Source organism: Chlorocebus sabaeus, chromosome 8 (assembly GCF_047675955.1).
Source record: "Chlorocebus sabaeus isolate Y175 chromosome 8, mChlSab1.0.hap1, whole genome shotgun sequence".
Lineage (NCBI taxonomy): Eukaryota > Metazoa > Chordata > Mammalia > Primates > Cercopithecidae > Chlorocebus > Chlorocebus sabaeus.
Genome location: NC_132911.1, coordinates 10,095,356 through 10,108,139, shown reverse-complemented (window position 1 = coordinate 10,108,139; position 12,784 = coordinate 10,095,356). Strand labels below are relative to the sequence as shown.

The following is a 12,784-nucleotide window of genomic DNA, read 5'->3' as shown; positions in this document are numbered from 1 at the left end:
GACTTGGTGGGGACAAGCAAACCACATCCAAACCACAGCAGCATGAAAGGAGATGAGTCAGATCTTGGTTAGTACTGAAAAGGTCTGTGTGTGCCTGCTGGGGTTCGTAGTGCACATAGAGAGCAAAGTGAGTCCTGGGAAGCGGAGACTTAACATGCAGAGGGGGCTAGCTGTTAACATTTTGAATTCCCTAGGGCCTAGCAGTGTGAGTTGGAAGACAAAAATGACTGGGTGCCTCTGGGAGGGCCTAGCAGTCCAGGAGAGCAGAAGCTCTCAGAGCCAGAACCAAGGGAGCTGGCAGAAGGGAGTGGTGTTTGGATGGAACCAGGAATGCTGGAGTTGGCTGGGATGGAACCAAGAAGTCAAAACACAGAGTAAGGCACCAGAGTTAGCTGGGCAGATTCCCGAAGCACATTCAGGTGGATAAGTGTTTAGCTAATGTATAGTATTGCCTCTGTGTAAGAGGCTATAAAGGATTTCTGTGAGTTTACATTGGGTTGTAACACCTGTAAATACTGGAGAGATGGACTGCAACTTTAAAAAAGTTGATAAAATTCACATACCATAAAACTTGTCATTTTATTATGTACAATCTCTAGTGGTTTTTCATACATTCACTTTGTTGCGCAGACATCACCATTAAACCATAAAAATGTTTGGTTCACTCCAAAAAGAAACCCCATAGTCACTGGCAGTCACTTCCCATTCTTCCCTCTGCCCAGGTCCTGGCAACCAATAAGCTATGTTCTGTGTCGATGGATTTGTTTCTTCTGAACCTTACATATATATGGAATCATACAATATGCGGACTTTTGTGTCTGGCTTTTTCATTTAGCATACCTTTTTCAAAGGCCCATCGATGCTGTAGCATGTGTCAGTGCTTCCTTCCTTTGTGTTGTTGAGTAATATTCGAATGTATGGCCCAACAACCTTGTATCTATTCCTTAGCTGCTGGACGTGGGGATTGTTTGCATTTCGGGTTATTGTGAACAGCGCTTCTGTGGGCATTTGTGTGTGCATTTTTGTCTAATGCTTTTCTGTGTGGAGATGATCATATGGGTTCTGTACATGGTTCTATTAACATGGTATTTTACATCGATTGAGTTTTATATGTTGGACTGGTCTTGTATTCCTGGGATAAATCACACTTGGTCATGGCTTATAATCCTTTTTATATGTTGCTGTGTTCAGTCTGATAGTTTTTTATTCAGATTTTTTTCATCTATATTCATAAGGGATATTGGTCTGTAGTGTTTTAAATTTTTACTTATGTTCATTATTCATTTTTAAAACCTGACAAAATTGTATATATGGTATACAATATATTTTGAAATATGTATACATTGTAGAATAGCTAAATCAAGCTAATTATGTGCATTGCCTCACGTATTATTTTTTGTGATGTCACATATTGCAGAGTCTTATTTTTAAAGGCCAAATAGTATTCCATTTGCCGTATGTATTTTCTTCGTTTATCTGTTGATGGACACTTAGGCTGATTTCATGTCTTGGCTATTATGAATAATGCTGCAGTGAACATGGGAGTGCAGATTGTCTTCAGTACACTGATTTCATTTTCTTCGGATATATACTCAGAAGTGAGATTGCTGGATTATATGGTAGTTCTAGTTTTTTTTGAGGTGGAGTTTTGCTCTTGTCACCCAGGCTGGAGTGCAATGGTGTGATCTTGGCTCACTGCAACCTCCGCCTCCCAGGTTCAAGTGATTCTCCTGCCTCAGCCTCCCAAGTAGCTGGAATTAAAGGTGCATGCCACCACGCCCGGCTAACTTTTGTATTTTTAGTGGAGATGTGGTTTTGCCATGTGGGCCAGGCTGGTCTCGAACTCCTGTCCTCAGGCAGTCTGCTTGCCTCAGCCTCCCAAAGTGTTGGGATTACAGGTGTGAGCCACCGTGCCTGGCCGGTAGTTCTATTTTTAATTTTTGAGGAACCTCCATGCTGTTTTCCATAATGGCTGTATTAATTCATATTCCTTTCAATGGTGTAGATGGTTCCCTTTTCTCCACATTCTTGCCAATACTTGTTTTTGTTGATGTTTTTCATAATAGCCATTCTAATAGATGTGAGGTAAAGGGTCTGTAGTAGTCTTGCAGTGTCTTTGCTGATATTCTGTATTTGTTTTCCTGTTCTTTATTTCCAGTCTAGTCTTTATTATTTCTTCATTATTTAGGAGTGTTATTTAATTTCCATATATTTGAGATTTTTCCTTTCTTTTTTTTTTTTGTCTGTGTTGAGTTCTACTTTTATTTCATTGTGGTTGGAAAACACACTTTGACTCAATCATTTTAAATTTATTGAGGTTCATTTTATAACCTTAAACATATTGTCTGCTGGAGGAAGTTCCATGTGTCATTAAGAATGTACATTCTGGCCGGGCGTGGTGGCTCATGCCTGTAATCCCAGCGCTTTGGGAGGTCGAGGTGGGCGGATCACAAGGTCAAGAGATAGAGACCATCCTGGTCAACATAGTGAAACCCCATCTCTACTAAAAATACAAAAATTAGCTAGGCGTGGTGGCGGGTGCCTATAGTCCCAGCTACTTGGGAGGCTGAGGCAGGAGAATCGCTTGAACCCAGGCAGTGGAGGTTGCAGTGAGCTGAGATCATGCCACTGCACTCCAGCCTGGTGACAGAGTGAGACTCCCTCTCAAAAAAAAAAAAAAAATTTGCTGTTATTGGGTATATTGCTCGGTAGATGTCTGTTGGTACTAGTTGATTTATAGTGTTGGTTGAGTTTTCTATTTCCTTGCTGATCTTTTGTCTAGTTGTTCTAGCAGTTGTGGAATGAAAGGTATTGAAGTCTCCAACTATCATTGTTGAATTACCTATTTTTACCTTTGATTATTTTAGATTTTGCTTTGTGTATTTTGGGGCTCTGTTCTTACGTATGTTTATATTGGTTGTCTCTTCTTGATGAATTAACCCTGTTAGCGTTATAAAATGTCCTTCTTTATCTCTAGTAGCAAGAGTTTTCTTAAAGTCTGTTTTTCCTGTTAGTATAACCATTCCAGCTCTCTTTGGGTTTCCATTTGCATGGTATATATATTCTCCATAGTTTTACTTTCAACCTTTTTGTGTCTTTGAGTATAAAGTGTGTCTTTTGTAGACAGCATATAGTTGAATTATATTTTAAAATTTTAATCGAGTCTACCAATCTGTCTTTTAATTGGAGTGTTTAATTCATTTAAGTTTAATGCAATTACTGATGAGATAGGATTTATTTATGCTATTTGGCTATATTCTATGTATCTTTGTCTTTTTTGTTTTTCTATTACTGCCTTATTTTACGTTAAATATTTTCTCAAGTAACATTTTAATTTCCTTGCCATTTATTTTCCTCTATATTGTTGAGTTATTTGCTTAGTGGTTGCCCTGGGGATTACAGTTAACATCTTAATTTATAACAATCTAATTCAGATTAATGCCAACTTAATAATATGCAAAAACTTTGCTCCTATATAGTTCTGTTCTATTCCTTCTTTACTCCTATTGTCACATATTACCTCTTTATACATTGTATGCTTTTCAACATAGGTTTATAACAATAGTTTTATACTTTTGTCATTTAAATCAGACAGAAAAGAGTACATTTATGCCATTTTAAATATTTTAGAAATGTTTAAGAATATTAAAAAATTTATATGGCATGTTCTAAAATACATTTATACTATTTGTAAAATAATCACTTCTGCAGTTACCTTTATACTTACTCCTATATTTCTTCATTGATTTGATTTGTCTAGTGTCTTTTCATTTCAGCTTGGTGGAAACATTCCTGTATTTCTTGTAGAGCAAGTCTGCTAGTAACGAACTCTGTTTTTATCTGGAATGTCTTAATGTCTCCTTCATTTTCAAAGAATAGTTTTGCTGACATAGAATTCTTAGTTGACAGTTATTTTCCTTCCAGCTCTTTGACTATGTTATCCCACTGCTTTCTGGTCTCCATGGTTTTCAATGACAAATCGGCTGTTAATCTTACTGAGGATTCCTTGCACATGATGAGTCGCTTCTCCCATGCTGCTTTCAAGAGTCTCTTTAGTCTTTGGCTACTAACAGGTTATTGGTTTTGAATGACAAATTCACTATTAGCCTGCCCACATTTCATCATCCCTATTTGAAAGGACAACACAGGATGCTTTTGTCAGTGCTTTAGTTCAACCCTTATGATATCTCTGTAGCATTTTTTTGATCTATCAACTTTATGGTTTAGTAATATGTGGTTTTGTTTTTCACTGTTATTCAGAGTGATATTTATGTGATCCGTTCCCATAACTTATTCACTTAATAGGTTTGTTGAACACCTGTATATGGAAGGCTCTATGCAAGACTTTGTTTTCTTAAATAAGTGACACATGATCCTGATTGTGAGGATGACACATTTGATTGGCAAAGCACACATACTTAACTAATTACTGTGCAGTTAGGATGAAGGTATGCTATGTGCATAAACATAGTAGTTTGGGAGCAAAGAGTAGGAAGTCACTGATTTTCATATTTGGTAGATGAGCAAACTGAGGAGATTAGATAGATTAGCAATTTGAGACCTTGAGTTATCTAAATTTGAAAGTGACAGAATCAAGGACCAGAAGTCACTCTTCTGGGTTCTTTCTATGAAACAATGATGATTCTAGAATGTGGCTATTTTCTGTGTTCAAGCTTCATAGGTAAAAGTGATTTCTTAAACCAGGTACGTGTGTGAAGCACAGACTGGCTGTTTTGCTTCAAAAGGTGTTTATGGTAAAAATAAAAGCAAACAGTGCTTATTTAATCTTATTATATTGTATTAATGTGAATTAAGTAAACAAGTGACTATGTTGGAACTTGAGGTGTCAAAATATGAAGATACTTACTTACTCTTACTAAATTTACACTAGATGTTTTATTTTTCTTTTTTATTGTTATTTGTTTTGTCAAAAGAACTCTTCTCCGCCCTCCATCTGTAGTAAAATTTTGAATAGGTACAGTCTGTATTAGAGACTCCTTAAAAATAAAGTTACAGATCAATCAAAACTATATTCATTCTCCATAGGATAAAGCATGACATTTCTGGGCATACAGTTTTAATTTTAATCTGCTTGCCTCCGTTTCTATTCTCCCATGAGTCTTTGCAGCAGGACAAGGAAAAGCAAGTCTTATAAAAAGAAATACAGTATGTGGTGCTTATTAAAGTTACATACATCTCTTCTCACAGGAGAAATTTGATTTATTGCAGGTTGTGCATATGTCGCATATGGACATTTCTAGGGAACAGATTCCTTATTGCTGAGCAGTGAATGGCTTCTAGTACTCCATTATTGCTCCGGGAACATGTTAGTAATAATGATGAAAGGTAGAATACCATGAAATCTGTAAGGTGATTTGGCAGAAGTCGATGCTGTTGGTGCCAGGATTTGGGTACCGTACCACGGTTTCCTGTTTTCAAATGTATTAATTGATCCGCAAAGGACATCTTTTGGAGACAAGAATTCAGACAGACTGGCACAGCCTGGACCTCCGCCAAGACTGCTCGGAAGGTTGCCATACTGGGAGCAAAAGAGTGAGAGAGAGAAAGAGGGAGAGAGAGAGGCAGAGGGAGAGCTGAGGAAAGAAAAAAAGGCAAGACTTGGCACAGCTCAGTCAAATCAGCTTCTTTTGTCTGCTTTCTCGGCTTGAGCTTCAGGAAAGAAAACCGTCCTGGGGTACAGAAAAACTCAGAACTTTTTGGTTTTCAAACTTAGAAGGCTTTTTAAGTCTCTTGGGCTATTTGAAAGTGTTGGTACATACAATGACGTTTAGTCACCAGTATTAAGGGAAATAAAAGCCTTTTTCAAAACGAAGCTTCCACAGTGTCCATGCATTTGGGAAATACCATATTTGATTTTTTGCATGTATGATTATACCATGAGAGACAGGATTAATATAGAAGATGGCAAGGCAAATTTCTAATAGAGGGAATATTAATTTTCTACAAAATAAAGTTTGTTCATCAACACAAACCTGCTTTCAAATCAAATCAGAAAGACATCCTTCGGAATGTGTTCAGAACGTAAGTTTTTAGATTTTATTTTATTTTATTTTTAGACCTTTATAGACATTAACTTTTCAAGGAGCCTTTCTAAGATTTTATGCAGCCCAGCCAGGAAGTCAGAGTAAAAGTTGTTTTATCCATGTGTTTAAGAAAACGTTTTCTTAAAGCAACAGCTTTTATTTCTGCTGCTTCATGCTGTCCTAAACTACATCCCCCAGCAATTAGTGACAACACTGAAGACCAGAAAGGCAAGCTGAAGACACCAGACTTCGCTTGAAGGGCAAACAAGAAATGTGAGCTTGGTCATTATTTTTTTGTGTGTCTTTGCTCTGAACCATTTTTGGGAGGTGGGTGGGGAGGTGTCTATGTCTAAGAGATGTATGCGATTAGTGAATTCTCATTGTGAGAAGGAAATGATGAAAGGTGATTTTTATGATGTTGGCAGAAATGGCTGGGAATGGTAGAGAATAGAAATTTAAATCTTTTGGAGAAGAAGTGGTGAGCTGTGTTTGCAATACTTGGAGAAAAAATCCTTAATTTTGGTTGATTAGATTTTATAATTAAACGATTCTGGTTCTCTCAAAATGTTTTAAGTAGAAGGAAAATTTAGAAACTTTACCGATTTTCTTTTTAATACTACCTGGTGTTTTACTTAGATATATACTTTATATCTAATTTCTGAACAATAAATCCTTCCTATTAGGCCTGATTGTGATTAGATTGTGATAGTTCTGTTCTTAAAAATCAGCATTATTGTAGGAGAGGTTAACTGTAAGGCATGTGTTACTGTGGACCACCCTCATTGTAAGTATTCTGTTTTTAAAGAGAGTTTGAGTTGTAGGATTAGGTTATGACTTCCTATAATCATGTTTTTTCTTTTTATTTTATATGCTGAAAGAATACAGGAAAATTGTATCTATTCACATAAGTACTCATCATTTTGGGCAGTAGGAAAGACTGCCCCTGGATCTGTGCTTTTGTTTTGAGTATGTAATCATTGATTTGTTAATCCTTCAACAATAAAAACCTGTCTATAGCTTTCCATTATTGCGCGCCTTAAATGATCAGTTGTTTCAGATGTTTTTTATAAAATTATAGTGACACATCAGCAATCCTGAAAATGGCATTTAATATATAAATATGATTGAAAAATATATGAAATCAGAGGAGTTTGAACAGTTAAGCTTAAGTCTATTCTTCAACTTTTTAATTAATCAACATTTTGATTTTCAGTAAAATGAAATCACTTAACGTTTATGTGTGTTGCCAAAATGACAACCTTTGTTTAATAAGCTCCTTTATACACTACCTCGCTGATACTCCTAAAATGGACGCCCAGACATGAAAGACGTGCTGATAGGCACTGGGAAGGAAATGTTTGCCTGCCTGCAGTCTTCCTTTTTGAATTGATTACAGGATCATTCATGCCTATACTAAAAACAACAATATATGAAACAAAAAGAAAGTTCAGCAAATAAGTTTAAATGAGAGCTTCATTTTAGTACTGACCGTCTTATTGCCGATTTATATTTACTTCCATTTACTTCTTAAACATTTAACATAACTTCTTGCCTTTTAGGTTTGCTAAATATATAACTTATTTAATTTTTTAGGCCTTTTTTTCTTGAAGTTAAAATAATTTTGCTAGCTGATTTCTTAACTTCTTTGCAGCGAACTCAGAACAAACTTATATCCAAACTATTTCATGTCCAATTATTTTCTAACAGTATGATCAAAAGTAGGTGAATTAAAAGACAAATATGTCAGAATATACCTTAAGAAATATTGAATTTTTCGATACTGGTAAAACTACATTTTACAGGGTGTATTAAACTTAACATTTGATAAATATTAGTTATTATAGTCACTGAAGTTTCTTACCAGTAGATTCTCTCTGGCCTACTCATTACATAGCTTAAAATGAAAGAAAATCTCCTATAAAGATGTTCCTTGTAAACCGGGTATAATAGACATGTCTTTGTGCAAGCTTTTTTTTTTTTAAAAAAAAGTGTGATTAAGAAGTTGCGTTGATTACATTTTTTAAAAAAGACATTTAGTTGTAACATAATGCATGCTTCTTTGCTTTTAGACCTTTTGTACTGCAAACACATTGACATTTAGGTTATTAACTATTTCCATATTAGTATTAATATTTCAAATCTTATTTTAAAATATATAAATACTAGTGGTTTGATTGTAAATGAACTCTATCTCAGCTCATATTTATTGTTGTTTGAATTGTATAATATTGCGAAGTAAAATTATTAAGGCAGAAATGCATTAATATTTAACTGCTACTTGATGCCTATTATTAAATTCCATTTTGATGTATGTACCTGAACATGCAAGCACATTATTCTACAAATTAATGCGAACTTCTCAGGGAGCGTTAGTCCAGTATTTTATAATTACTGACTCATTTATTCATTTATTCAACAAATGTTTATTGAGCGCTCACTTAAATATGCTAATATTTTATTGATAATGTTATTTTGGGTAATGGGGATGGAAGAGGGAATAGATTTAAAATAAAGTTTAAACGCCTAGATAGAAAAAGGCAGTACTATAATGAGATTTATTTCAACAAAGTATGTTCACTTTTCTTGCACAATACACATATTGTAGAGTGTGATTATAAAAAATCAGGAGATTAATTGTATTACACGTAGCTGTAAGAATCTTGTTTTATGACTATTTTGGTAGTTACATTTTATTGGCCAAAAAACTTGAGTTGTTCAAGTCTTCTGACAGACATGTAAAATAAGCAATTCAAATCAGGGAGAAAGAAACTAAGATTGAGCCCCTGCTCATATGCTGGATCTTACATATGTCAAAGCAGGTGTAATTGAACCTTCCAAGATGTGGCTGCAACGTAAACAACAGTGGCCTGTTTTTGTGGGATTTTTTTCTTTCCTTTGTTTTCTGTTGTGAGACAAAGGAGGAAGATAAGGCCCATCCCACATCCTGAGGCCAGCATGGCCCTTTGAAAGAAAGTTTGCTAGGGAGTGGTGTATTTTAAATGGACCTATCAGTTCACTTTCTATATTCTAGTGGTTTGCGTGTGTGTGTATGTGTGTGAGAGAGAGAGTGCATTTAACTCAGTGGCCTAACTTTATTCCATGCAGTTGTTCTCTGATACAAAAAGGAGGCATAGGTTCATCTTTGAAGAGGAGATAAAAGTCACGTGATCCGAGGAGATGTGCTTGTAGGCTGCTTTCGTCGCCCAGGCGTGAGGCAGAGCTGCTGGCCCATGGAACGGAGATGAGAAGTGTCTCGGCCGTGGGTATACACTGCTGAGGTCATTCAGCAGATACTCCCAGAGGACTTGCTCTGTGCCAGGCAAAAGGTAGAATAGCTGCCCACAGGAATTCCTAATGTAGTTGGGTAGAGGAGAGGATAGGAATAATTGATGAATGTGGATACCTTTTCAGGTTACCAAATACCTTCACCTGTTATTCTGTTTAATCCAAGCAGCCATGCTGGGCACAGGGACTGGTACGCAATGGCCACTTAAATAAGTATTCATGGAAGAAGTAAACCGAGTGGTGAACTAGAGGATTATCTTCTTGTCTTATTTGACTAAGAGAGAGTTTTTTCCTTCATGGATGGGAAAACAAAAATCGCTCTGCTTTCTTTCTTGTTTCTCTGTTGCTGGTTATGGGTTTAGAGGGGTGCAGCAGAGGGCCACATTATTTGTGACCATGTTAGGCTCTCTTGAGGTGGCCATTGGAGAAGATATAAAACAAGGACTTGCCTGGTATGGAGTGGCCCTGGACACCTGCTTTCTCTCTGGCCGGCTGTCCGTTGTCTGGCATTCCCTGTGTCCTCATTTTCCCAAATGATCCCATGCTGTACCTTAGGACTTGGTGGTGTGGCCTGAGCATGCAGCCTGCCAGTGGAATGCTCAGTGAGTTGAAAGTGTTTCTTTTGAGGGTGGGACAAAGGCAGAGGAGATTGAGACAGAGAAGGTGGTGAGGGCAGTTGCGCAGAGCTGAGGGCACTGTCCAGCAAGCAGCTTCAGTCCTGTTGTAGATGCAGCACCAGGGGCCTGTGAGGGAGCGAGGATGAATGTGGGGTCCTGAGTTAGACTGCAATATCAGCAACTGCAGGCGTTGAGAGGGCATAACGTGTTATTGGGGGGGCTGCATGAGGGGATGTAAATGGGTTGCTGAGGCCAGTTCATGTTGAACAGAGTCTTTCTGGGTCTTTCTCCAGGGAGATTTTGATGCCCAGGAGAGGGAGAGGCAGAGTCAGGATCATTGTGTACAGTTCTGTGTCCAAGGCAGTGAGGAGCTGGAATTTAGCTTCTGCTTTGCTGCCCAAGCCCCTGTGCCTTGATCTGCTGCAGGAAGGTACCAAGTCCCCATTGTGCTTGTGGAGGTTCTGGGGTGCATACATGCTTGTAATTGGAATAGCAGGTATTGGGAGAAGGTCAAAGGTCTGTGGCCAGCGAGGGCGGTGTTCCAGTATCTGACCATGGAGTCTAGGGGACTAGGGGATGTGATCAGAAGTGTTCTAGAGAACATGGTGAAACAGGGAAGGATGAGTAAGTAGAAATTTAGATCAAGTGAAAGAAAAGGTTCTGAGAGTACTGGAGGTAGGAGTTTATTCTGAAACTCATCAGGTTATGAATAATTGCACCACCTCTGCAAGGCTCAACTTAAAAGTTTGGCCATTATTTTATTTCTCAGATTATTTTATTTCTCCAAAAGCAAGCCAAAAGTGAAAAAAGTTACCTGTGTGTGTTCTGTATTTCACATTATCAGAGGAGATGAACATTTTCTCCTCTTACAGTTAAGACTCTTAGTCCTATACAATTAGAATACCCCTTATGTATGGATCTGGAGGTTTTGTGCAAAATATTAAAGAATTAGTCCCTCTGGAGTGATGCCATTCTTTTATCCTTGTCTATCAATATAATTTGTATCTATTTTCCTGTTAACCCTTCTAAGTTATTGTACCTTATCTGAAAAGATCAAAGTGTTCTCAAAGACCCAGGAGTGTTTCACCTTAGCTGTATTCTTGGGAAAGCTGCCTTTGAAACAAATAGTCCTTTACCATCATGGGTTAGAGATAATGTTTCTCAGCATCTCCCCAACCTGAGTTTGAATTTTGACTCAATTTTTTGGTTGTGGGACTTTGGCCGAGTTATGGAAACCCAATTTCTTCATCTGTAGAACAGGGATCATGGTATTTCCCTCACAAGATTTTGGGAGGAGAAATAAGGAAATACTTAGCATAGTGTCTGGTATGTAGTAAATACTTAATAAATTGTAGATATTATTTATTTAAAATTTTTTTTTAATTTTTAGAAATTGGTAAAATTTGTGTAATGTATATTTTACTGTCTTAACCATTTTTCAGTGGTATCAGGTACATTCACATTGTTATGCTGCCATTGCCGTCATCAAGCCACAGAAGTCTTTTCATCTAGCAAAACCAAAATTCTGTACCCATAAACAATAACTTTCTATTCTTCCCTTCCCCAAACCCCCCAACAGAGTCATGGCAACCACAATTCTGTTTTCTGTCTCTATGAATTTGACTACTTCAGGTACCTCGTATAAGTGGAATCATGCAGTGTTTGTCCTTTTGTGACTGGCTTCTTTCACGTAGCGTAATGTCCTCAGGATCCATGTTTTAGCATGTGTCAGAATTTCCTTCTTTTATAAGGCTGAATAATACTCCATTGTATGGACAGACCTCATTTTCTTTCTCCATTCATCTGCTGGTGGAAACTTGGGTTGCTTCCACCTTTTGGCTATTGTGAATAATGGTGCTATGAACATGAGTGCACAGGTATCTCTTTGAGCTCCTGTTTCCAATTCTTTTGGGTATATCCCCAAAAGTGGAATTCTGGGTTGACAGTTTCTTTTTTTCAGCACAACTTCCGTTGTACCCCCTTCTTTTGCCTTTGTGGTTTCTGATGAGAAATCTGTCATTTGAATTGTTTTGACCTTCAGCTAAGATATCCTTTTTCTCTCACTACTTTCAAAATCTTGCTCTGTCCTTAGTTTTCAAGGACTGTGTTATGTTGTGCCTTTTTGTGGATTTCTTTGGGTGTATCCTGTTTGGGGATCATTCACCTTCTTAAATATGTAGGTTTATGTCTTTTGCTAAATTGGGGAAGTTTTCAGGCATTATTTCTTTGAGTACTTCTCCAGGTGTGCCCTCTTTCTCCTTTCCTTCCAAGACTTGGAGGATGTGAATGTTAAAACTTTGTTATAGTTCTACCAGGGCTTGATATTGATTATTTTTTAAGTCTATTTTCTCTTTACTGTTCAGATTGGGTAATTTCTATTGTTCCTACCTTCAGATTCACCTCTTCTTTCCTCTATCATCTTCGTTCTGCTGTTTAGCTCACCTAGTGAGTTTTAATTTCAGTTATTATATTTTATCTGCTATGTCTTTACTGAGACTTTCTGTTTTTAAAATTTTTTTCCTGCCCATTTTTGATTGTTGAAACATGTTTATAATGGCTACTTTCAAATCCTTATCAGATAATTCCAACATCTGTGCCATCTCAGTGTTGGCATCTCTTGACTAACTTTTCTCATTTAAATTGAGATTTTCCTGGTTCTTGGTGTGATAAATGATTTTGATTATATCCAGGCATGTTAGGTACTGTGCTATGAGACTGGATTTTATTTAAGCCTTCTGTGTTAACAAACCTTCTCCGACACTGTGCTAGCAGGGGAAAGGGGGGCACTCTCATTTTGTGAGGTGGGGGAGTAGGAGGGTACCTTATTGTTGCTAGGTG

The 12,784-nt window shown here is 37.2% G+C and overlaps 1 protein-coding gene across 5 annotated transcripts in view; it reads left to right on the top strand.

Annotated features, from left to right (window-relative positions):
* MSRA (methionine sulfoxide reductase A) overlaps window positions 1-12,784 on the top strand; it is a 362,667-nt gene that overhangs the window by 27,108 nt on the left and 322,775 nt on the right. Inside the window, exons 1-2 of one of the 5 annotated variants that reach the window (XM_007961669.3) lie at window positions 5,650-6,042; window positions 6,243-6,317. The exons of 3 other annotated variants lie outside the window; for them this stretch is intronic. Coding sequence is in view for 1 of the 2 variants with exons in the window: in XM_007961668.3 (XP_007959859.1) it covers window positions 6,030-6,042 (13 nt within the window). In the remaining variant the exon portion in view is untranslated. Of the gene's footprint in view, window positions 1-5,649; window positions 6,043-6,242; window positions 6,318-12,784 lie in introns of those variants that run through there. One more of the 5 variants, XM_007961668.3, reaches the window with a different exon arrangement.